General features: G+C 38.2%; 1 protein-coding gene across 3 annotated transcripts in view; it reads left to right on the top strand.

Annotated features, from left to right (window-relative positions):
* PEK (pancreatic eIF-2alpha kinase) overlaps positions 1-27,556 on the top strand; it is a 360,137-nt gene that overhangs the window by 190,088 nt on the left and 142,493 nt on the right. For all 3 annotated transcript variants that reach the window (XM_068227627.1, XM_068227629.1, XM_068227628.1), the window contains exon 9: positions 18,732-18,912. In XM_068227627.1, the coding sequence (XP_068083728.1) occupies positions 18,732-18,912 (181 nt within the window). The remainder of the gene's footprint in view (positions 1-18,731; positions 18,913-27,556) is intronic.

Raw genomic sequence — 27,556 nt, 5'->3', positions numbered from 1 at the left:
TAGAAATATCCTTGGAAACATTTGTGTCATGCAGAAGTTCTGAGTAGTTTTTGACACAAATGTTGGCCAGGACTTTAATGCACTTCTTCAACATTTTTATTAATGGCATGCGACACTTGCAGACATAGTCATCATTACTTAAGGTATTTTCAGCCATTGGAGACATAGTTTCACTACAGTATCTCTCTGATTGTCTAATTTCAAAAAATGTGGTTCATATTCAACAATGCTAAGGGTTTGGAAAAGGCAATACACATCAAAAGTAAGGGATAGAAGGAAAGCTAAAGGATGCTTCAGTCCACCTCTGTTTAGCTGAATGAAGTATGAATAAAGTTCCATATTATCACAATCAAGAAGTAGCTCTTCATCAGACTGGAGCATAACTTTTCATTCTAAACACTTCTCTGTTTTCCCTAGTTTCTCTAGGACAGTATGCTTGTATAACTAGCAGTACATACTAAAATTCTCCGAGTTTCTACAGGAATAGTTAAACAGCGAGACTCTTCAATAGCAGGTTCCAAAACATCCAAGTTTTTATCTACTTTCCTCTGGGTGAATGTTACAAGTAGATCCTTCAAGGTAAACTCTCCTAACTTGGCAGACTTTAACTTCAGTAAACGTACGACTTTGAGTCTTCGATCAGATTCAAGTATCTGTTCAACAGATACATTGTACGTGCAGCCACTCCGTTTCCCATAAGCTGCAAAGTTTCACTCCAAACTATCTGTCTGTAGCTTGGATGTGAGTATGTAGTCATAATTGTACTTATCAAAAACGTATTTACATTTACATTGTGAGGAGAGCTGTGTATGTGTCATTAGTGGGTTTCCCTTCAGTCTTCGACATGTGCCAGATATCAATATAACTTTTCAAAGTTTTCAGAAAGAGGAGTTTGGTGTCATTGGCCCCATAAATTGAGTTTGCATCCTCATTTAAGGTGTAGGTTCCCTTCATAACATGCTGAACATTAACAATGTTCCACCATTTAGAGATTAACTCTAAAATTGAATGGTACCCTCAGAGATAACCATAACCTCATTTCGTAGCATCTCTAAGGCCACAATATTTTTAGGGTCAAAAATATTCATAGCTAGAGCAACGTTCTACCTCTCAATAGCCATGGGATACAAAGCCTTCCTGGTCAAATTTGGAGCTAGCTTTAACAACATCCTTTTTTCAGAATGAAATAGGTCTCTCAAGTCTGAAAAATTAGCCTGAATGGTTGTGAATTGGCATGTCGTCTTACCTTCAGGAATGTTCAACTTCTCAATGACAGTGAATGTCTGTTTAACATCTGGGATAACAAATGATTTGCTGGGCTTGTTTAACCAATTATTCCGAATACACTTCAATAAATGCATGTTGTCAAAGAGAAGAAACAGAGACTGGGAAGGATCAGCTGGGTTAGGGACACAAGTTTTCAGGATCCCGCCACTTAATAGCTCAGATATTTTCCTATTTGTTCGATGATTATCAGAGACTAAGCACACTACATTGAAGTTAAGTTCATTCATAACTTTGAGAACATCTACTGTTAGTTTCAGTAGTGTCTCAGCATTCATGTTTCTTACTGGGAAGAGACCTATGACATCCTTGTACTTCAAATGTAAGGATGAACACATAAAAACCTTCATAGTGGTGGCTGCCTCAGACTCAGGCCCATTTTCAGCAATATCACAGCCTTTTGGACCTATTCTACCTAATAATTGACAAAGATATACATGATGAGGTACATTCATAAGGTTAGTTTTACGAATGGACTGATAGGCTCCTGGATATGACTAAGAAATTGTGGCAGCCCATATAAGAAGCTCTGACGAATACTGAACATGGCTTCCTACAGACAATTCAACTGTTCTAGAGAAAATTGAATTTTTCTGTGTCTTACTATATCCCGTTCACTGTCAAGAACAAAGGCCTCCTTTAAAAAATTCACTCGGACAGAAATTCTAGCAGATGTGGAAACATGTTCATCACTGTAATTTGAAAGATGACTCACCAAATTGTCTAGCTTACTCCGCCTATTAAACTTCAGATCACTGTTTCCTTCACACTGCAGTATCCACTTAAACTTCTAGTAGGCACACACAGATTCTTATAAAATACTTTTACATCTAAGGAACTCAAAACTAGCCTCATTAAATGTTTATTTAATAAACAGTATTTAATTTGTATTGAAAAGGTGGAATAACCCACTTATTTTAATTTGGTTTGTTTCTATCCCTTGTAAAATTTGTAAATTAACTCCTGATTCAGTTCCTACAATTTTCCTAAATCAACCTTCTTACCATGGTCATGGAAATGCCCATTTCCACATCTCATCAAGACTGTGAATTTTGATTTGTACCTATGCTCTTGAATACTACGAAGAATATTATACGACTTCTTCTTCTTGTATATTCCTGCAGTTAAGTGAACTAATTTCTTACAACAAAAGTGTTTTCAGGAAATGCTAAAAACATTTTTTCATAGTGTCAAACTTCTGTGTTTTAAGACCATCTTTTAAACCACTGTGTTTCAAATACTCTGTTCTACATGCGATATGGCTGAAGATGACCTTTAAATAGGTCGAAACTAGTTTCATTCAATGTTTATTTAATAAACAATATTTAATTTGTATTGAAAAAGTGGAATAACTCACTTATTATTTTAATTTGGTTTAATCAAAGTTCAATACAGAATCATAAAATGAAATTCATTTCTCTAGAGGATACAAATAGGCCCACCATTTATGGTTGGAAAGAGATCTTCCCTAATCACAAATTTTGGTTTGAAATGTTTCGCACATACAACAGTTTGGTCTTCGACTTCCAAATTTCCCGATGAATATTCCTTATCCATTTCTCCCGTAAAGCTCTATCTTTAGGGAATTTAAAAGCTGAAGCATCCGCAATGGTATAGTTCGATCTACAACCAGGAACGCAGCAGGAACGACCTATTTCGTGAAATGTTACAGTACGGCAATATATACACAATTATATACTAACAATACCTTTATATACACTCCTAACAATGCACCATACTAATAAACCATAATAGGTTACTATTTCACCAAATATATACTTCAATTACTCGATCAAAATAACACTTTTAACACAATGTAAACAAAGCCATGAGCCAACCACATGTCTCAAACTTCTGCCCACACAAGTGCCATTTTCCTCCCAATCGATAGTAGTATTAACCCTTGATTGACCTCGTGGAAAATAATCACACTAGTAACCTTGTGTAGTCCCACGGACCACTAAAATAAAAAATATGTATTTCGAAAACGATATTGTTTTCTTTTTATTGATTTAAATGATTTTAATTTTTTTGTTTTACGTCGCACCGACACAGATATGTCTTATGGCGACGATGGGGTAGGGAAGGCCTAGGAATTGGAAGGAAGCAGCCGTGGCCTTAATTAAGGTACAGCCCTGGCATTTGTCTGGTGTGAAAATGGGAAACCACGGAAAACCATCTTCAGGGCTGCCGACAGTGGGGCTTGAACCCACTATCTCCCGGTTACTGGATACTGGCCACACTTAAGCGACTGCAGCTATCGAGCTCGGTAAATGACATTGTAAATACATCCATATTATTGCAATGTAAAACAAGATTTTTAAAAATTATACATTATTCAAGCTGCTGATGGTACAGAAATCAAAATACTACTAAAATTGTGAGGTTTCAGTCTTTGCTTTAGAAAATATACCATATTTCATGTTTGGTAACTTAAAGTAATGCATTTTAACACAAAAATAAATGATCTAAATGACAGTAAAATTCAAAATGATATCATACACAAAGAAAAGAATCCTGCAAAGGGTTAGTATGTCCTCATTCTTTTCGCTGATGCAGCCATTGCAAACTTTCTTGCTGTGCACTAAGCAGATTGGTAGCTCACATTTGTAAGAAAGGTAAGCGGTTTTCATTCTCTTCTTCACCAAACACACTGAGCAACATTTATGTTTGTTGTGATCCATTTTTTCCTCTGATGCCTCATTGTCGGGATCTAGATTAGTTTTAGATTACGGGCAGTGGTTAGGAGTGTTTCTCTCGGCAGCAATTTGTTGTACATTCTCTCTTTCAAGTGTAGCTCGCATAAATCTCTAGCTAAATGCTTCAGAAAATCAAGGCATGATATCTTTTTTATTCCTGCTTGGCTTTGGTGTATCACAAAACCATTGACAGCACTAATGTCCAACACTCGGTTCCATACAGCCATCGGCCATCTTCTTGTGCATCAGTTACTGCTGTATATAAATGTTTTTTGGTCTACTGAGTCAACTCATCCTTTGGTGGTGTTGTAGCCCATAATCAAAATAGGTTTCTCAGTAACTGGATCTATGTCCTTATTATGATGCATAGATGAGAGTAGAATGATGGCTCCGTTCTTTTTTGGTACACAGATTACTAGCGTCGCGTCTTTGGTAAAACTGAAGATAGAAGATCCTACAGGTCTCTTATTGTCAGGCAAAAAATCCTTGGGAATTTCCTTCTTGTTTTTTCGTAACGTGCCAAGTATTGCAAGCTGTCCACTTCATGGCCGTATCGATGAGTTTAATCAACAAATTAATCTAAAAAGCCACCTAATCGATACTTTATTTCTCTTGCCTTTGGCAAACTTAAAAATACATTAACAAACACAGTACATGTTTCGACCACTTAGTGGTCATCTTCAGCTGTATATAAAAAATCTTAGATGATAACATTTAAAAGCAAGCACATTGGATCTTAAAAACTATATCCCATGGGAATCCAAAAAAAACTATTGTTCTAGATGCTTTAAATGAATTGGAAGATGGGGGGGGGGTAAGGAGATTTATGTGAATGATACTTAAATTACAGTATCGTTTACAATTGTGTTTAAAAAACTTAAATGTTGAAAAACATATTTAAAATATTTAAAAGCGTCTATGGTAAAATTCTTTTTGATAAAATTAGGTGGTGTGAATAAAAAATTCGTGTTTGTAATAATCTTCAGGCATTTGTGAGAAAATAATAACTTAATTAAAATTCGCATCTGTGGTGCTGTTAAACACTTTGTTTTTAATAAACACACTTTAAAATATTCTAGAGTGTCTATGGTAAGGCACTTATTCAAAAACACTTGTGCTTGAATGAAAGTTTGTCAGATGCACCAGTCTTCAGGTTTTTATTGTTTATATTTAATAACTTCCTTGGGTGATATTCTTGTGGTTAAAAGGCCGTGTTGACTGTTTAACTTCTGAGAATTGCTCTTCGGAATGTGATAAAAGAAATTGTGTTAGTCGTTTAACTTGTTAAAACCCTGTGGTGGCTTCTGTTATACAAAATGGCGATCTGATTCGGGTAGCTTGCCTCGCGATCTTATCTGGCAAATGTTTAATCCGCGTTGCCTTGGAGAACTGCCTTCGTGCACGACCTAGTGTGATAGCGGTGTGACATGGTGTGACGCTATTTTTTATATACAGCTGAAGATGACCACTAAGTGGTCGAAACATGTACTGTGTTTGTTAATGTATTTTTAAGTTTGCCAAAGGCAAAAGAAATAAAGTATCGATTAGGTGGCTTTTTAGATTAATTTGTTGACGTGCCAAGTATGTTGAGCCCTTTAGATTTTAGTACCTCCAGTAGCTCCATCGAACAGTACCAATTGTTCAAAGTGACATTTTGACTTGAATTTAAATGGGATTGCATAATCGAAGAGCCGCTTGAGTTGGTGCAGAATACTTCTTTTCATCCTTAGTAAGGGTCATCCCATCAGAACCCTTCCCCATGTACAAGTAGACATTGAGCATGTAGTGAGTCTTAGCATCTGCTAGGCACTGAAGTTTCAAGCCGTATTTGGCTGGTTTATAGGGTATAAACATTTTGAATTTAAAGCTTCCACGGAAGGCGATGAGCATTTCATCAACTGTGGCATTCGCTTTCTATAGAGTAATGGTTCTGAGAGTTTTCATTAAACAAGTTCAAAATTTCAGAGATAGCACAACCTAGATCTGCTTGTTCATGCAAGCGATGAGTCTGAGTCATCAAATCGCTAAACCAACAGCAGTAAATGAAATCTCTTCGCTGATAACGTCATTCTGAATATCTCTCTGCCCATGCCATCCTGGCGAATAAGGACAGAATGCTTTCATGGTTTGATTTGAAAGCAGAGCTAAAAATTAGAAGATGAAGAGAAGCCTTAAGTTCTATCAAAGTGAGAGGTCGTACCTTACTCATATCACATTTATGATCGCTATGAAATTTTTGTCGCATCAGTTCGAGCTTTCTATTTGTTGCTCTCATAATGATTGTAAGCATATGCTCATAAAAAAATCAGGTCAAAAGCTTCTTTTGGACTGAGTAGATGTTCACGCTGCTCTGAACTTCGAATAGTCATCAGTCTCAAAATATTATGCAATGGCATCCTAACATTTCTAGTTGGTTCAGCTTGAGCCCACTTGAATCTGTTCTTACCGTAATAGAAACACTGTCCCCTTGGGTTACGCTCTTCACTTGCCACGTCACTGTCTTCAGCCTCTGTGCCTTCATTTTCTGAAGCACTTACCTCAGGAGTTGTTTTGTGATCACTGGGTATGTAATCGGCATCATCCTGGTCTGAAAACTCTTTTCTGAAGCATGTTGCACGTGGGTACTTATCTGTTCTTCGGAGCCCGACACATTTTGTCGGATTTCTTCATCTGCTTGCAGCCAATTAGCAACAACATTCTCGAAATCCGTGGATCGTACATTTATCCAGCTGGGGCCAGGTTCGGAATGGTCCATTATATCACGTTTCACTAAGAATAAAAGAAGAAAATAAAGAAGCAAAATATAAAGAAAGTTACATAACTGATCTCATGTGGTCCCACTGACCACAGGTATCTAAATATTCATGTACTAAGCAACCGCACGTGTGCACGTCTTCTCACCATAATCAGACTGGCGCGACTGTAGGAAGGTACTGGGTGGGTGGAGTAAATCGGTGACAAAGCATTCCACTCACACAGATATGACAAACGTCACAGGTCCCAGGGACCACACAGGGTCAAGTGAGGGTTCAAGTCTAATATATTGTAGTCGGTCTTGCACAAAGCCATGGGAGGTTTGGGGATTGCCTATTACTGTTTTGGTCCTAATATAAAAGTGGGAATTCCATGTTTTTGTGTAAAAATGTAATAAAAACTGCAGTCGTTTTCTTTGCTCACGTTACATTTAAAAAGTTTGTAGCATTTCGCACTCTTACCGACTTGTACAGGGACCGCACTTTCCACCTGAGCTCAAGGTCATGAATAACCATAATTTCTGAAGTTTTGATGATATGTTTTCTCTTTCCAATTTGATTGTGATTAGTGACGGGCAGAATTGAATATAATGCATTCGAGAACTTTCGAGAATCTATATTTACATTCAAATCATGTCCTCGAGTTCAACATAACCTTTAAAAGTTGATGTAGGCCTAATTTACACGATACACGATTTCCATCAACTGACTACGAACTGTATACCGGTGACCAAATTAAAATGGAAGATTTAAAATAAAGTGATTTCGCCATCATGTTGGGCGCTTTGTATTTAATGTGCTTTATTTTATTAGATTAGAGAATTAAAAACTACTTGTGGTCGATTGTTGTTTGGCTTGGCGTTACTGGTATTATTTTTTCCTAAGAGTTTGGCTGATCAAAGTTGCTAAACTGAAAGAGGGTTTCACGGGAAACTGACGAAAGTTTCCCCGGTAAAACTGAATGTAAAGTCTTGAGATTTTTAAGCTGCGTACCGATAAATAATGTTTGAAGTCGACCCCCGCGATCTAACTTGCCTGCCTCTCACCTGGAGGGCCCGGGTTCGTTTCCCGGCCAGATCACGTATTTTTACCTTCAGATGAGGGCTGATTCCAGTTTCACTCATTCTACAATTACCTGTAAATGAGGAATTATCGAATGGTGAGATAGCAACCTCGGTCTAGAGAGCCAGGAGTAACGGCGGAGAGGATTCGTCTTGCTGACCATGTGTAACCTCATAATCTGCAGGCTTTCGGGATGAGCAGCGGTCGCTTGGTAGGCGGAAGGTCCATTAGGATTATAGTTTGGTTTGGTTTAGGAGGGTTTTTAAGATTATAATAATACATATTTAATTTTTGTGACATTTAGCCAAATTGTCGATGGTTCATTCATTCTTGGATATTCCGTTTTCTCGTGTTGTAAATTTTTTTCGCGGTCCCTCCAAAAATGGAGAATCGAGGTTCCACTGTAGTTATGAAGGATTTCAAAGGATTAAAACTATTTTAACTCTATATTAATTGTAGTCTGTAGCAATCATTATAAAAGTGTTTATATATATAATGCTGTGTTATTCATCAAGTAATATTTTGAATTTTATTAATCACATTTTTATGTTTTGTAGGTCATGAATGCATACATACATCATACATTTTTAGGTCATAGAAATCTGCCACCGACTAATAACATTTACTGAAGCCTTTTCATATCATAGTATGTACAAATGACCTGTGATGCATAGGCTATGTAAAGAATATTTCTGTTTCTTTTTCACCCATGACCAATTCCACAATGCTCCCATATCTCCCACCTCTTTCCATACGGTGTTACCAAAGCTAATATTTTTGCTGCCCTGTGTGGCTCAGACGGTTGAGGTGCTGGCTTTCTGACCCCAGCTTGGTAGGTTCAATCCTGGCTCAGTCCAGTGGTATTTTGAAGGTGCTCAGATATGACGGCCTCATGTTGGTAGATTTTCTGTCATGTAAAAGAATCCTGCAGAACGAAATGTCAGCACCTCGGCGCCTCCGGAAACCATCAATAGTAGTTAGTGGGACGTAAAACCAATAACATTATTATTATTGTTGCCATTAATGCTTTCACGGCCCGTCTTATAGACATGCTATTAATTAAGTAATACCTGGTTGCCAGCCATTAAGAATTTATGTAGGTAGTTCCCTTCCCTGCCCCTTCACTATTGTTATTTCGTCTCGGTGTTCTCCAAATTTGTACGTTTCTCGTTGCCAGATGTTTCATTCCAGGCTTATGTCTATGTCTTACACCTGTCATATGTTACGCAAACACGTTATGTGAATTGCTTAGTCTGATTGTGATGGTTCGATCAGCTTCCGCTTCGAATACTAGCGTTGTGCCACGTCCTAGGGGCCATCTGGTGGTGAATGAACGTACCATTTCCACTTCTGCTTCTATTATAACATTCCAAATTCAAAAGTGTCATTGTTTAAGAAGCCTTTCTCGTGGACAGTCGAGAATTCTTATGAAGACACAGAGCACAGTTTTCTGTGAAACGTAAAGAATTTCACCTTATTTTCTTGATACGGCACAAGCCCAAAGGCCTATACAGTATCATGTCTATTATTATTATTGTTAATAATCCTGCCACCATCCTCTGGCTTATTACCTCATTGTCATGGTATTGTACTTCATGTTGTTGGTTCCTCTTACTCACAATGATGAACTTTAAAAAAAAAAAAATTATTTTGATAAATCCCTGTCTACAAATTGAGTCTGTTTTGCCCTGGCAGTGTCTCACCTTTTTGTGCTCTTATCTTTTCAGCTTGAAAGTTGAAGTATTATAAGTGCTACAGATCAACTACACTCACTGGCACAAAAAATGCAACATATAATAAATACTGAAGAAATTGTGTTATTATCTATTTAATAAAATTTCTGTCATTATTGTAATCAGTTTCATGGAGGAAACATACCGTTATGTCCTGAAGATGCTGCAAAAGCTGTTGCTTTGGTGGAAGATGGTCGCATTATGTACACTTTCTGCAATTCCCAGAGGTTCAGGGAAACTGGAGACTATAAGAAAATTCTTTCAAGAATAAAATTTACTGTGTCCACCTATTCAATACAATAATTATATTCTGTAGTGATTGAATCCTACATGACTTACATATTGATATACTAATTAGGAACACGTTTATTATTATCTTCAATACGGAACAGATATGAGCTTAGTTACTTGTAAACTGGAGGCTGTTCAAGGAGACTGGTATCAGGCCCAAGAAGAGCATCACCAGGCAAGTTGGCTGTGTGGTTAGGGGCGTGCAGCTGTGAGCTTCCATCCAGGAGATGGTGGGTTCGAACTCTACTGTCAGCAGCCCTGAAGATGGTGTTTCATGGTTTCCCATTTTCATGCCAGGCAAATTGTGGGGCTGTGCCTTAAATAAAGCCACGGCCACTTTCTTCCCACTCCTAGGCCTTTTCCATCCCATCGTCACCGTAAGACCTATCTGTATCGGTGTGATGTTATTTAAAAAAAGAAAAAAGGGAAGAACAACAGTGGCAAGATGTGATCATTTCTTATGGATTGAAGTTTGCTGCAATTGTCACACCACTGGTGAAGAAGCACGAAATTGACTCCACCTAGTTCGAGGGGTCAATGTTAGTGTGAGAACTGTCCAAAGAAGACTGAGAAAGCCAGTCTTCAATCCAGAAGACCTGCTAAAGGCCCAGAACTCACCAAGCAGCATTGCACAGTTCAACTGTGTTTCACAAGGGAATATTGTAGCTGGACATTACAACAATGGGAGCACGTGCTATTCACTAATGAGTCTCAATTCATCCTGCAATCCCCTGATGGTAGAGAAAGGGGTGTGAAGAAGGCCTGGAGAAAGGTATATATATCCTTTGCACATTTTCATCTAGGATGCATTAACAGGGTGGTTCTCTGATGATGTGGGTGGGAATCAATATGACTGCAAGGGCAGATTTAATTTTTGTGGAACGTGGGTGTCTTACAGCACATCAGTATGTGGAGGAAATCCTTCTGGGGCATATTGTACCTCTTGCTTCATTTATTAATGACTAGCTGTTGTACCCGTGCTTCGCTACGGAATTCTACATTGTATACAGAATTCTAGGTTATGTAGGGGAGCAAGATTGTATTAAATCGCATAGCTCTTAACGTTACCCTAGAAACGTGACAGGGAAGTCACCAAACGTCTTTTCTCATATGAAGACTGGGTTAAGTGATTTTAATTGTAATGGTAGGCTTGCTTGACTACCATCAGTCACAATTAGGTAATGTGTGCACACTGCTTATTCAAAACAGTATGTCAGAATAGGGATCGAGTAACTGGTATACTATGATGAACCAATGAACCAGTGTGTTTCGTACCAGCATTATTAGAAAATGTATGAACCAGATGAATGGAATGCTAAAGAAGATAGTTTTCTAACTCCCCAGCTATTTCCCGCCAATATTCAGTCAGGCTGTTATACTCGGTACTCAGCAGTAATCAGATCAAAAATTAGATGTATGGCTTTTCAGGCGTTTGCTCTATTAACCAGCATTTCGTCTTAGGTCTGACACTAGACTCGTCAGAGTGGGATGTGTCAGACCCTACCCACTTATGCTGGGGTGTATGCAGGTGAACTTATCAGAAGCCTCTTATGTGGCACAGTCTGATAACTGCATACGGGAGATAAAACTCCACAATGGAATTAATGCCCACCTAGCAATTCCAAATGGTAATTCTAAATTCCCATGGAGGGAATTAGATATTTTTCCACCAATAGAGCATATCAAAAATCAGATGTATGGCTTTTGAGGCGTTTGCTCTATTAACCAGCATTTCGTCTTAGGTCTGACACTAGACTCGTCAGAGTGGGATGTGTCAGACCCTACCCACTTATGCTGGGGTGTATGCAGGTGAACTTATCAGAAGCCTCTTATGTGGCACAGTCTGATAACTGCATACAGGAGATAAAACTCCACAATGGAATTAATGCCCGCCTAGCAATTCCAAATGGTAATTCTAAATTCCCATGGAGGGAATTAGATATTTTTCCACCAATAGAGCATATCAAAAATCAGATCAAAAATTAGATGTATGGCTTTTCAGGCGTTTGCTCTATTAACCAGCATTTCGTCTTAGGTCTGACACTAGACTCGTCAGAGTGGGATGTGTCAGACCCTACCCACTTATGCTGGGGTGTATGCAGGTGAACTTATCAGAAGCCTCTTATGTGGCACAGTCTGATAACTGCATACGGGAGATAAAACTCCACAATGGAATTAATGCCCGCCTAGCAATTCCAAATGGTAATTCTAAATTCCCATGGAGGGAATTAGATATTTTTCCACCAATAGAGCATATCAAAAATCAGATCAAAAATTAGATGTATGGCTTTTCAGGCGTTTGCTCTATTAACCAGCATTTCGTCTTAGGTCTGACACTAGACTTGTCAGAGTGGGATGTGTCAGACCCTACCCACTTATGCTGGGGTGTATGCAGGTGAACTTATCAGAAGCCTCTTATGTGGCACAGTCTGATAACTGCATACGGGAGATAAAACTCCACAATGGAATTAATGTCCGCCTAGCAATTCCAAATGGTAATTCTAAATTCCCATGGAGGGAATTGGATATTTTTCCACCAATAGAGCATATCAAAAATCAGATCAAAAATTACCATTTGGAATTGCTAGGCGGGCATTAATTCCATTGTGGAGTTTTATTTCCCGTATGCAGTTATCAGACTGTGCCACATAAGAGGCTTCTGATAAGTTCACCTGCATACACCCCAGCATAAGTGGGTAGTGTCTGACACATCCCACTCTGACGAGTCTAGTGTCAGACCTAAGACGGAATGCTGGTTAATAGAGCAAACGCCTGAAAAGCCATACATCTAATTTTTGATCTGATTTTTGATATGCTCTATTGGTGGAAAAATATCTAATTCCCTCCATGGGAATTTAGAATTACCATTTGGAATTGCTAGGCGGGCATTAATTCCATTGTGGAGTTTTATCTCCCGTATGCAGTTATCAGACTGTGCCACATAAGAGGCTTCTGATAAGTTCACCTGCATACACCCCAGCATAAGTGGGTAGGGTCTGACACATCCCACTCTGACGAGTCTAGTGTCAGACCTAAGACGAAATGCTGGTTAATAGAGCAAACGCCTGAAAAGCCATACATCTAATTTTTAATCTGATTTTTGATATGCTCTATTGGTGGAAAAATATCTAATTCCCTCCATGGGAATTTAGAATTACCACTCAGCAGTATTCCCATCTATCAGAGTTGAGTGGCAGCATAAGAGACAAAGATGCAGTTGTTTAAGTGTGGCCAGTATCCAGTATTCGGGGGATAGTAGGTTCAAACCCCACTGTCGGCAGCCCTGAAGATGGTTTTCCATGGTTTTCCATTTTCCACACCAGGCAAATGCTGGGGCTGTACCTTAATTAAGGCCACGACCGCTTCCTTCCCACTCCCAACCGTTTCCTGTCCCATCGTCGCCATAAGTTCTGTCTGTGTTGGTGCGACGTGAAGCAACTTGCAAAAAAAAAAAAAAAAAAAAAAAAAGAGACAAAGAACATCACAACAACCAGTGGTCGATGTAATGTTATTGTTGATCAATATTATGTGCTTTCGATATTGTAGGCCTTCACATTTAGTTTTCTTCCGACTCTGAAATACCACTCTTATCATAGTCGGTAGGTAAAAGTGAATAAAACATAAATGATCGGAAATTGTATTCTCTATAACTTTTGTTACGTAGTACTTTTCGATAGGTCCAATAATATAGATATTAAAAAAATTAATTTTAGACGCCTTCCCCTAAACTAAAATTTAATCCATGGTGAATAACATTGTTTCTAGCTTAGACTGTAGTTTCTTATTGCCCAGCTCTGTATTCCGATTTTCATTAAATTCTGTTAACCCATTTTCTCTTGGCTCAGCGTTGATATGGACTTAGTGTTGTATGTCCTCCGCTCTCTTCGCTCAGCGCCAGCCAGCCGCACGCACGCAAGCGTGGATCATTCGAGACTCGACGCGTAGTCTTCAGTGCGCGTGTCTGTTACGTCGTGTGCAGTATATAAGGAGCTCCCAGTCTGTCACTCATGAGGATTCTCCCCAGTGTCCTGCTCCAGAATACACTGAACATCGAACACGGAGGCTACTCCTCTTAAAAATGTGTCTCGACCAGGTGGACGGAATTCTGGTAGTATGAGGTTTCACCTCAGGTCACTATTCCACTTTCCCGTTCCTTCATCCATGTTGAGCACCGATGTTGTATGCCACACATCCCCAAGCTCACTCAAGCTCCGACAAACACATTAGATTCTCTAATTGTGAACATAGCTTTCATTTAGTACAAGCTTATGAACTCAGACACTTCAAGTTAGAAGGAACTCTCTTAGCTAATCTATGCTAGTGCAAATGATAGTTTTCAACTATCACGAACTATATCTTTCCCAAGAACTATCTTTTCAAGATAGCAGTGAGAGTAAATACATTCAGAGTGTACATAGTGTATAGAAACAGAAACTCTCTCAAGATTAATCATCTACTTTGCTTCAAGACAATTTTATGTTTTATTCCTGTACATACTGTAGAATTCTGTGTGAAGCAAATAAATAAGTTGTGTTCTCGTAAACCTTATCTTGTTTACAACACTTAGCAACAAAAATACAAATTCATGAATATCTGTGTATGACATAAATGATCGGAAATGTAATTCTATATAACTTTAGTTATGTAGTATTTATCGATAGGACCATTAATATAAATATTTGAGAATTGAAATTTTATGGCTCTCCCTAAACTACCATTTCACTCAGCATGAATAAAATTAATTATAGCCTAGATTGTAGTGGCTCATCCTCCGACTTTACATGCCGATTTTCATTAAATTCTCCTCAGCTGTTTTCTTGTGATGCGTGCACATACATACATACATACATACATACATACATACATACATACATACATACTGAAAGAGGAACACCCATACTTTAGCTTAGTGGAGAGCATGGGTAGACGCTAGGGCGTGTACGGTCCATGCTCAGAGAGTATAAGAGAGAAGGGTAGTGCAATAAGTTCATTTTAAAGTGGAACTTGCAGTTTATTCAAGAAAACATAGAAATTATATCACCCTAGCAGATGAATGGTTTGAGTGTCCTGAAAGATGTGGAGAAGGCGTCCCATGGCGGTTGTCAACCCTCGATGTTAAAGGACACTCGAACCTGGGGTTGGTCGTCTGGTGATAGTGCAGCGTAGTTGATTAGCTTTGTATTCCACCAAAGTCCCATGCAGGGAGTAGAGAAATGTAAGAGGTTCACACAGAATGTCTACAGCACTGTACTGCAAGTTGTGGCGAGACACTGTTTATTAACTGAACAAGTTCCACTGTAAATGGTGTTGGACGCACATTACTTTGAAAAAAAAAAATGGATTCAAAATTCTGTGAAAATAGTAGAAATTAACACTGTTCATAAAATAGTCACTGGCGAACTCGAAGTGATAGGCAACGAAAAGAAAATCTGGAACTTTCTGAGATTCAACTGTATACAACTTCACTTAATCTCAGTGTGAAGAAGAGAAATAAATTGAGTCCTATGGACACAGTCTTTCATACTGTTTGTAATGGGTACGGAGAAGCAAGTGCAATGATCTAAAAAAAAAAAAAAAAAAAAAAAAAAAAAAAAAAAAAAAAAAAAAAAAAACAGAGTGAAAGTATATTTCTTGTTAAAGGACTGTGTACACATTTGACCAGTCAACACTACTATATTACTGTATGTCCAACAAAACTACAAAGAGTGAACATCTGCACCTACTCAATATCTTTTAACGAGATTAGTACCAAGGAAATGTAAATCATCCAACATTCTTAATTATATGAACTTACAAGATAAGCAATACACATCGTTGAACATTCTAGAATGCTAGGTACAAACATGGCTGTGAACGTACATAATGCTTTACCAACATTAATATAACTTCAAAGCATACTGCAAGAATACAGTGAACATTTTATTGTATTTTAATGTATTATATGTTATTAGTTTTTATCACATCCATATCCTAGAATGCTTAGTACAAACATACCAATGAACGTATGCAACGATTCACCAATATGAACTAAACTTCAAAGTGTACCTCAAGATGCTATAAACATTTTAAGTGTAGAAATTGTATTCCACCAAACTATCTATTACTCACGAACAGTACACCAGAATTTTATGTAACTTATACATGTCATAGAATATCGACGCTTGTTTTTTAAACCAGAAGACACATCACATCAATGTATATTTTAATATTATCATTCGTATCATGTAACATTTTTGATATGCTCTATTGGTGGAAAAGAATCTAATTCCCTCCATGGGAACTTAGAATTTCCATCATGTAACATTCTTCATTAGATTTGGTAATGTTTTAAAATTATATATTAAGTTAGCTTTAGATCTCATGACCAGCTGAGGATGACCTCTGTGAAGGTCGAAACCGGTACTGCATAGTAACAAGACATAATAAAGTATTGATTAGGTGGACGGTACCCATTCTTTGTGATTGTGAATACCAAGTATCAATACGGACATGAAACTGATAGATTATAACTTAACACAGTCTCTCGAAAAGGAAACAATGTTTCGCTAAGGCACAGTCTTTACGCACTAAGTCCTTCACACTCTTATAACAGTACAGTTTCAAAAATGTTTAGCGATTACTGTGTAGTCTCTGCAATACGAAATTCACAAGACGAAAATAATGTTAATCAGCTTGACAGATCGACATTACAAATTTTTTTTTTTTTTTTTTTTTTTTTTTTTTTTTTTTTTTTGGTAATAATATAAGAAATTTATTTTAACTCAGCCTATTCAATACAGTACAAGATGTTAACATATTAGTTGAACATCGTTAAAAATAGTTAAGACATGTTTTGCCCCTTCTGTGGGGCATCATCAGTCATGTCAAATACCTCAAAATTCTACCAGACGTCTGGTTGGAAATTATAAAAATATGTAGCATGAGTGAATACATTAAAAAACATTTACAAGATCTTATCATTAACAAATATAAAATTGATTTCAAAAATTTTACATTAGTGAACACATTGGTGAATTTTCACTCAAAACAAGGCCGTCATATGTACAGTACTGACAATAGTGGTAGTTAAAGTCTTATTTGGTGCTAAGTTCGAAGACAGTTTAAAATATTTATACAAATATTCTGCATTCATTCTCAATATTTTTATATAAATTTTAAACTGTCTTCGAACTTAGCACCAAATAAGACTTTAACTACCACTGTTGTCAATACTGTACATATGATGGCCTTGTTTTGAGTGAAAATTCACCAACGTGTTCACTAGTGTAACATTTTAAAAATCAATTTTATATTTGTTAATGATAAGATCTTGTAAATGTTTTTTAATGTATTCACTCATGCAACATATTTTTTATAATTTCCAACCAGTCGTCTGGTAGAATTTTGAGAAGGGGCGAAACATGTCTCAACTATTTTTAACGATGTTCAACTAATATGTTAACATCTTGTACTGTATTGAATAGGTTGAGTTAAAATAAATTTCTTATATTATTACAAATTAAGATTACCGGGCGAGTTGGCCGTGAGCGTAGAGGCACGCGGCTGTGAGCTTGCATCCGGGAGATAGTAGGTTCGAATCCCACTATCGGCAGCCCTGAAAATGGTTTTCCGTGGTTTCCCATTTTCACACCAGGCAAATGCTGGGGCTGTACCTTAATTAAGGCCACGGCCGCTTCCTTCCAACTCCTAGGCCTTTCCTATCCCATCGTCGCCATAAGAACTATCTGTGTCGGTGCGACGTAAAGCCCCTAATTACAAATGAATACCGGTAAGTTTCCTGTTTGCACGCAAATTTAGAGCCCGATGAGAATATGTTCAACACTTGTATTGCGTATTTTTTGTCACCGGTCCTTAGCCGGCCAGAGTAACAGACTGTACTACCGCAGCTGGCCCGCACGCGTGGCAGCTGGTACACGATGAAATCACACACTGACTACTACGGGGCTGGCGAGCTCCTTATATTGCCCTAGGTCGGACAGCCAGACTGAAAATATAAGCCTCTTTAAAATTTTATAACTCGGCCATCCTTCCGCCAATTTGCATGAAGTTTTAGACAGTAGTATTTGTTATCCATGCCTGCAAGGTAACATTCTTCAAATCACGATCTGATATCCTGTTTGTGATATAGTGACATTGAAGCGAATGGAACATTCGATCGTGACGTCACTTGGCCTTGGCTGGTACTCTGCAGTGAGCGATCACTTGCATGCTGTCACCCACGATGCCTGCGCGCTCATTTTAAATCCACACCGTCGGGTGTTAGCGTGTTCTCTTACTCAAGAAATACATGAACGGCGAATGCTGACAGGGCATTCCCGTTTCAATACATACATACATACAGACGGACGGACGGACGGACGGACGGACGGACGGACAGACAGACAGACAGACATAAATTATGGAAAAGTAAAAAGTGCATTTTCTTGTTACTGTGGACATGACCGATACAGGAATGCAATTCTTTTCAAATTCTGAGGAATGTACAGAAAAAACTCTTATTTTATGTATATAGATGGTTTCACACTAATGCAGGACAGTGCATGCCCACATATTGCAAGATGTGTGCAACAGTTGTTGGATAAAATGGAGATTCAACCTCAATATGTGTTTGAAGTGTAAATCCATACATGTTGCTTCCGTATCCCTGGCTTAATTCAATCAAATTGTTTATAAGAAATCATACTTTTTCAATGTCAGATACCTCTAAGAGTCCATACCACAATATTTTATGATAAAATATTAGATTAGTATTATAAAAGTGACTGTAATTTAAAATTAATTTGACTGTTTTTAAGGAATAAAAGTGTTGAATTTGTTATGCCGGTGAGTGTAAGTTATTTATGGAAACGCAATTTCTCATTAATTTGGTGATACATATTTCAATTCTTTTGTGTAATTGTGATGTTTAGGTAATGGATTTTACCTGTTAACTAAAGATGCTTTGGAGAGGGCCAATGGTGTTAAGTGTGATGCAGGGACTAAGGAAAATATCACAATTGAGGCCATTGAGGAGGAGCATCCCAATAACTACGAATTCTCAGAGGATGATACACCTGTGCAGATTATGATAGTATCTTTATGGTATTGGTGGTAAGTCCCATTACATCCTTCATAACATTTACTGCATAATGTTGAGTGAAATTCATGGCATTGTTTTTCCTAACTCAAGTTGTATTTTTTGGTTTTTTATACAGAAATTAAAAATTACTGTAATTGTGTGGATAATAATTGCTGTGCTAATATGGACTGATTTTTTCCCCCTGCTTATCTTCGCCATTCTTAATAAAGATCCTATTTGTTAGATTGAAATATTTAACTTTTCCTTAGATTTGGTTGACAGCTGCAAGGTCAGGCTACTTAACATTTAGGCCTTAGTCTTTCACCAGTAGACTAGAAATAGCTTCTCTTCATCTTATATTGAAAATTTCTCTAGCAGTGAATGTAACCTACAGCAACCGATACAACTGACTTGTTTCCCAAGCAAAAGAAATTAATTCAGGTTCTTATGAAATTAAGATTTATTATTGCCATTCATGCTTTCACGCCCTGTACTTATAGACATGATACTGTATAGGATTTTGGGCTTATGCTGTGTCAAGAAAATAAGGTGACATTCTTTACATTTCGCAGAGAACTGTGCTCTGCATTATCAGAAGAAAATCTCGACTGTCCACGAGAAAGGCTTCTTAAACATGAAGAAAGGCTTCTTACACAAGAAGAAGCCTTTCTCATAGTGTTAATGTTCCTGACTCACTTCCTTACTTTAAAAACATATAAATCTGAATTAAAATGAAAAATATGAAAATTAATATTCATTAAATACACAATCGTCAGACCTTGTACTCACACTTAATTCTTACCTGATTACTTACACATACATTATTTGATGGGCGCCAGCTACAACTCAGTGCAGCAATAATAGAATGAGAATCTTGAATATCTAGGGTGTGGGGTAATAAGCTTACTTTTGACAACATACCATATAGGTTCTGGGAAAAGGAGATTGGCCTTCGGTTTCCCCATTAAATTTGAGGTTATCTAATTGTACCCTTGAAATGAAACGATAAATTAATTTGATAGAACAAAATATATTCTTTAAATTATTTCAATGAAAATAGTAAGACTGGCTGCGATACAACAGATGAGAATATAAAAGTATGACATTACAACTGAAAGAAACTAGGCATTAATTTGAATTTCTCCTGACCGGACATTTAAAAATTATACAAAAAATTTATCCCTCACTGGTTCACTTGACTGTACCTTCAACACTTTGAGTGTAATTACGACGTATTCCCCTGAGTTGGTTTTTGCTGTGGGTGTATCAAGCCCGATTTGGTGACGTATCCTTTTTGTTTCACTGACAACTAAGTATCCATGGGACCGCTGCTTCTCCATCCAGATGACCGACTACTATCATCTCAGTACAACACTTCTTGGCAAGTGTCTCCTTCCATATGACTTCGTGGCAAATCTCTCCATTCTTATGACTTCATGGCAGGTCTCTCCTTCCATATCTTCAACTAACTGACTGTTTGAGGTCTCTCCTTCCAATTTACTCACTCACTCTTCACCATCCATTTGACTGACTCTATAAGACACTGGTCCAGCTTATATAGCCTTTAGTTGACACACCTACACAATTTCCAGAAATAACTATGTTATACTTCCACCCAGCTCCAAATGTTACATACAATGATGAAATTGCCTGGGGTACCCTAGGTTTCTCCATAAAAATGAGCTCATCACTAAATGCCCACAATGACAGAGCGATGACTCGGCAGTTACGCTGGCAATATTGCAACATGTTGTAATGTCACCAATTATTACACACAATACTTCCACATCTGATATACAGCAACTCTTACTGTACATGTTTTTAGAGTTAATCTACACACACACATATACGTAACAATTTAACTACAATCACGCAAGTGATCATCATTGCATAATTGAATTGAACAATAATAAGAATTACAATAATAGTAATGATAATAATAATAATGCAGAAATAATAATAATAATAATAATAATAATAATAATAATAATAATAATAATAATAATAATAATAATAATAATATCACTTTGTAACGTGATTTGAACCATTACAGTAGACAGTCAAGATTTTATCCTGATGATGCAGAGCACATTCTCTGCGAAACATAAAGAATTTCACCTTATTTTTACGACATGGCATAAGCCCAAAAGTCTAATAATAAGAGATCTATGACCATCAGGAAAACATAGTTACATCCATGAGGAAGAGGCGATTGACTTTCTATGGGCATTTGACTCGTATGAGTACTTAGACTTACCAGCAAGATCTCTACCACTACAGGCAGAGGGAAAGCGTCCAAAAATAAATGGATCACCACAGTGAAGTCCGACTTAGAACAGCTGGGGATTTCAGAACAAACCATACAGGATCGTGTATTATTTCGGCAGTTAACCTTTCCAGAGTCTCTCACCAGCAGACAGAGTACAGGCACCACCCAACCGAAGTGGACTGAGGAAAGGAAACAAGCACACAGCCAGAAGATAAAAGCTTTCTGGGCAAAGAAAAAACAGAATTTCCATATAAGGAGTCGAAACGAGCCCTGTGGTCCTCAGTAGGCCCAAACGACAATAATAATAATAATCATAATAATAATAATAATAATAATAATAATAATAATAATAATAATAATAATGCATCAGCTACAGTGTGCACTGAGCTCAATAGCTGCAGTTGCTTAAGTGCGGCCAGTATCCAGTATTCAGGAGATAGTGGGTTCGAACCCCACTGTCAGCAGCCTTGAAGATGGTTTTCCGTGGTTTCCCATTTTCACACCAGGCACATGCTGGGGCTGTACCTTAATTAAGGCCACGGCCACTTCCTTCCCATTAGGCCTTTCCTGTCCCATTGTTGCCATAAGACATATCTGTGTCGGTGCGAATAAAAAAAAAAAAAAAAGAGAAGCTACCATGTGCAAGCATTTTAATTTTACACCATCTGGCTGCTTGTTCGTCAATTTCCACATTCGGTTTTTTTTAGGCCTACTAAATGGCAGAGTAAACCGAATCTCTCTTGGGCGTCTATGGCTGAGTTTTAGTGAATTTTGTCGGGTAAACACCAAATGTGTCACATGCCAACATCTACGACATGTAGTGTCGAATGGCCTTTCTTATTTTCTGCCTTTCAAAAATCCAACTTCCTCTGCTGGATTAGAACTCGCTGTCTTGGAATCCAGAGGCCGACTCTCTACCACTAATCCACAGAGGACATTAACAATAATATCAGACAGGTAAACATTAACTGCAAAATTGAACTATTTTAGTATTGTTATCATAAACAAGACGTAACAGAGTATTTTGAACTTAGTTTTATACTATAAATATAAACCAAACCCCATTGCATAACAGCCCCGAAGGGCCATGGCCTACCAAGCGACCGCTCCTCAGACCGAAGGTGTCGTGCGGTCAGCACAACAAATCCTCTCAGCCACTATTCTTGACTTTCTGTACCGGGTCTGTTATCTCACCATCAGATAGCTCCTCAGTTGTAATCACGTAGGCTGAGTGAACCTCAAACCAGCCCTCAGATCCAGATAAAATTCCCTGACCTGGCCGGGAATCGAACCCTTGGCCTCCAGGTAAGCTGACTACCTCTATACCGTGAAGATGGCTATAGTGTTATACTGCTCATTCATTATCAAGTAACACCGGCGCTTACCACTTGGTTGCTGTGGAGTGACATATGGGGTTGTTACGTCATATGGAATCTAGTGCTCGCACGCGATTGTACGCTAAACCAGACACTGCTCGCACATGTCGCTATGTGATAGTCAAGCTAATCATTTAAACTGTGATGTAATTGATGCAGTTATGCTGGAAATAATAAGAATTTATCATTTAAATAAATAGTTTTTCAGTGAAAATGAAAATCCACAGCCTGTTTCCAGTCATTTGACTGGGTCAGGAATGGAATGAATGAAGTCCCTTTCTAGCGGCAAGGATATGAAGTGTGTCGGCTGACGAAGCCTGTCGCACTCCTCTGGGGCAATGATTCATGAATGATTAATTAAATGAAATGATATTGGAGAGTGTTGCTGGAATGAAAGATACAGGGAAAACTGGAGTATCTGGAGGAAAACCTGTCCTGCCTCCACTTTGTCCAGCACAAATCTTACATGGAGTGACTGGGATTTGAACCATTGAACCCAGCGGTGAGAGGCCAGGACGCTGCCGCCTGAGCCATGGAGGCTCTTAGTTTTACAATATTTACATTTTAATTTGGAGCACGGAATGACTCAAATGTGTATTAATACAAGGTGACCAGGTTAAAGGTATAATAATATAAAATTTAATAATTTGAGAAGTGGAGATATTTACTTGTGGTTTGTTTCTACAAGTAGGGTAACTCAAATTGTTTGTTTACATACCTCATAAACCTCGATATGCGCACAATTAGTGGAGCGACAGACATCTAATCGGTATTCCACTTCTCTCCAAGTGTTCTGCACCATTGTAGGCATAACATTTGCAATAGCTGCACGAATGCGATCATGAACTGGTGTCTGGTACACTAAATTCTTGACAAACCCCCACAGGAAAAAATCAAGTGGCGTAATGTCGGCGCGATTCAATAAATCCCTCACAACTTCCGCATAATAGCTTGATGTACCGTCTTGCTGAAAGATCACGTCACGAGGAAGTTGTGGCACAACATACTGCTCCAACATGTCTACGTAACATATTCCATTAACTGTAGGTTCCGCAAAGAAGAATGGGCTGATAACCCTGTCCTTCAATAATCCACACCACACATTCACTTTCAGAGAGTCCCGTTGCAACTCTATCACTAAGTGGGGGGTTCAGATCCCCATATGTGGCGATTGTGCTTGTTTACCGTGCCGGAAATATGGAATGTAGCCTCGTCCGAGAAACAGACCGAATCGAGGAATGCCTCGTTTCCATTCATTTTTGCTAGAATTGTCTCCACAAATGCCTTCCGTAGCGGCCTGTCCTGAGGTTTTATTTTCTGACAAAGCCGCAGTTTGTACGCCCATAGGCACAACCTTTTGTGGACAACATCGTGTACTGTCGAACGAGCTAACTGTAACTGCCTATTTACGTGTCGAATTGACTTACGAGGGCTCCGCTTGGAGGACTCACGGATTAAAATGAACAGTAGACTCTGAAACTGCGTGCTTGGTGTGGCGGCTCGACATTGACAGTAAGGTTCCAGATTCTTGAAGGCGCCTGTCCCATTCCGTGATTGTTACGTAAATGGAAACATCATTAGTTGGTAACAGGCCATACTCACGCCGAAATCTACGTTGTACTAGTGTAACAGATTTTATCTCCGCGAGCAAAAGCACACAGAACACTTTCTGCTGTGGAGTCCACATGGTTACTGGTGCGCTTCTCGTGAACAATGCAGTACCACCACAAGCGCAAGCGAATACAGAAAACATTTTGAGTTACTCTAGTTGTAGAAAGAAACCGCCAATAAATATCTCCATTATTTCTCAAGTTATTCAATTTTATATTATTATAACTTTAACCCAGACATCTTATATTATATAGCTAAGTTAGCAAATATCTAGGTTATGTTAGCCAGGCAGTCTGCAAAAATGGCAGGGCGGTATGCCCATTAACACTAGGATTACCAAACACTCTTTCTACCTACTTTTACCAAAGCGGTCATTTTGACCGATAGTGGCTCATATTCGTTTCTTGAGGATATTGGTGCTAGAAAAAGGTTCGAATTGAGTATAAAAACATCATAGACCATAATTTAATTATTAACATGCATGATTTGTGAACACTTATGAATAAATAAATAAATAAATAAATAAATAAATAAATAAATAAATAAATAAATAAATAAACAAATAAGTACACTAGTAAGGCGGAATGTTCTTCTTACACACTTTAGCTTACATTATATACATTTCTGCATGAATGTCACTTTCTGCTTTTCAACTTATTTGTCGCACTGTACACACACACTTTGCTTGGTCACCTTTGAAGTGAACTTAACCACAGAACAGTTTTCTACAGATTACATACTTTTCAATTGTCTTGTTCCCTGATTGATGAAAAACTCAACAAGACGCAATAATGCGTGTTCACTTAGGGTCGCATCGATGGGTCGCGTTTCATCTTTTCCAAGATACGGAAAACCGTTTACAACATACTTGCCTTCCACATTGACAGCCAACCAAAATTTCATACCAAACTTTTCTGGTTTATTGGCCATATACTGCATAAATGGGCATCTAGCTTTCGATGGAAAGAGTTGTTCATCCACGGTTATGTTCTCACTTGGTCTGAAGCAAATAGGCCTAGTAAAATTAGATATCAATTTGTCCCGTACAGCAGATACAAGCGCCAATCTATCAATTTTCAGGTGATCCCTGCTGATAGATTTTCTATCGAATACAAGAAACCTCATGATATCCAGGAAACGGTTTCGTGCCACAGTTTGGGAGAAAATTCCAGGACCCCACCTCTGTGACCACAGATCGAGAAAGTTTGTGTCAGATCCATAAGTTCCGTATGCGTATAAAATACCAATGACAGCGCCCAATTATTCCAAACAAAGTGTCCGTTCAGGATTGTTCAGAACTTCATCATATCATTCGATGTGCCGCAGCTTGGATTCGTCAATAAAGAGATGACAAGCTGTAGCGGAACAAGTTCCTTCAATGTGGCGTTTTGCATGTCCTGTGGGACCTCAGACTTCCCTCAGTACATTTTACTGTCCTCGACGGCCTGGCAGGCTTTGTAGATCAACAAGAGTCCGCACTGTTCCATCCAAAGCGACTTCTTCCTCGCCGACCATCATATGCTGACCACGCCCATATGTTGACTTACCACAGCGTATGTTCGGCCTTCTGTAGTTGATGTCGTGCTCCTTGCCAGTAAATTCATTATCTTCCTTAGGGTTTCCTTCACCTGCAAAATATAATACCTAACACTGTGCACAGAATTACGTAAATAATAAATGACTAACTTCAAATAGGTTTACCTTTGTCATCAGTTGCTTTGCTAGTCTGCGTGCATCGCCATTTGGCGGGTAGTTCCCTAACCTTTGAGGTCGAAGGCTGCTGTGTGATTTCATGTTCACATGGAAATTCTACAGGCTCGACGCAACTAGAATCACTATCCGAACTATTTCTGTTTGTCAAATTATACACGTCTTTGCAAGTATCGAGGTGTATATCAGTCCCAGATTCATCGCATGATTGTGATGGGGAAATTATATGCTTATGCTTCAGAATTTCGGCATTCATTTGCAGACTAAGCAAAAATATGTTTATTTGAGGTAATTAAAAACTATCGGGAAATCTAGTTTGTATGTTTGCAACGAGTGAACACGACTATTGACTGCTGGAAAATCAGATCAAAAATTTTTGATGTATGGCTTTTCAGGCGTTTGCTCTATTAACCAGCATTTCATTTTTGATCTGATTTTTGATATGCTCTATTGGTGGAAAAATATCTAATTCCCTCCATGGGAATTTAGAATTACCATTTGGAATTGCTAGGCAGGCATTAATTCCATTGTGGAGTTTTATCTCCCGTATGCAGTTATCAGACTGTGCCGCATAAGAGGCTTCTGATAAGTTCACCTGCATACACCCCAGCATAAGTGGGTAGGGTCTGACACATCCCACTCTGACGAGTCTAGTGTCAGACCTAAGACGAAATGCTGGTTAATAGAGCAAACGCCTGAAAAGCCATACATCAAAAATTTTTGATCTGATTATTGACTGCTGGTTACGATTGCACACCTTTCATTACTGAACAAATACTGATTATACTTTCCTGTCAGTGTACTTGTATCATTGTTTGAAAAGAGCCAACAGCTGTCCCATTGCAGCACAACAATAAGTTATACGATACTACGGTGATAAAGTACACTGTAACAGCTTGTTAGAATGATATCCCGTTCTAAATGAATGCCACAAAAGTCTGATCGGGTAGCTACTGCAATACCGGTCAAAATGACCGTCCGGTAAAAGTAGGTATATGACCTCATAGCGCTAACTAGAAAGGAGTTACGGGTTTTTGAAGCTATATGCCGAAAAGTACACTTAATATCAATAAAAGCCACCAAAGGGTTTGTGTGTTCTAATCGTATAACGAGAGTGATAGAGAAAACAAAACTGAAAACGGTCATTTTGACCGCTGCGGTAAACCTAGTGTTAAAATGTTCCTAGGGAGAACACTGCGTATGAAATTCACTTCATAAGTTTCTGTCAACTCAGCGCAGATTACTTTCATAAAATAAGATTAGCTGCTTTCTCAAAGTTAAACTAGGAATATCACTGCCTAACTCCCTCATTTTCTCCCATCTTCACAGTTGGTCAATTGATCAACACTGATGCATTTATAGCAGTTGCCCAGGTGAGAGATTCCATACTAGTTGTTTACCTAGTCTTTTCCTCAATAATTTCAAAGAAGTTGGAAATTAATCAAACATCTCCCTTGGTAAATTATTCCAATCCCAAACTCTTCTTCTTAATTGAATATTTGCCTCATTTTATCCTCTTGAATTCCAGTTTTATCTTCATATTGTTATCATTTCTACTTTTATAAACACCATTCAAGCGTATTCGTCTGCTAATGTCATTCCACACCATTTCTCCACTAACAGCTGGGAACATACTGCTTTCCCCTAAGTCTTCCCAGTTTGAAACAACTTTGGACTTTTTTCCAGTTCTCAAATCAAGTAATTCTGGTG

The sequence above is a fragment of the Anabrus simplex genome, chromosome 5 (genome assembly GCF_040414725.1).
Source record: "Anabrus simplex isolate iqAnaSimp1 chromosome 5, ASM4041472v1, whole genome shotgun sequence".
Lineage (NCBI taxonomy): Eukaryota > Metazoa > Arthropoda > Insecta > Orthoptera > Tettigoniidae > Anabrus > Anabrus simplex.
This window is presented reverse-complemented; position numbering and strand designations above follow the sequence as displayed.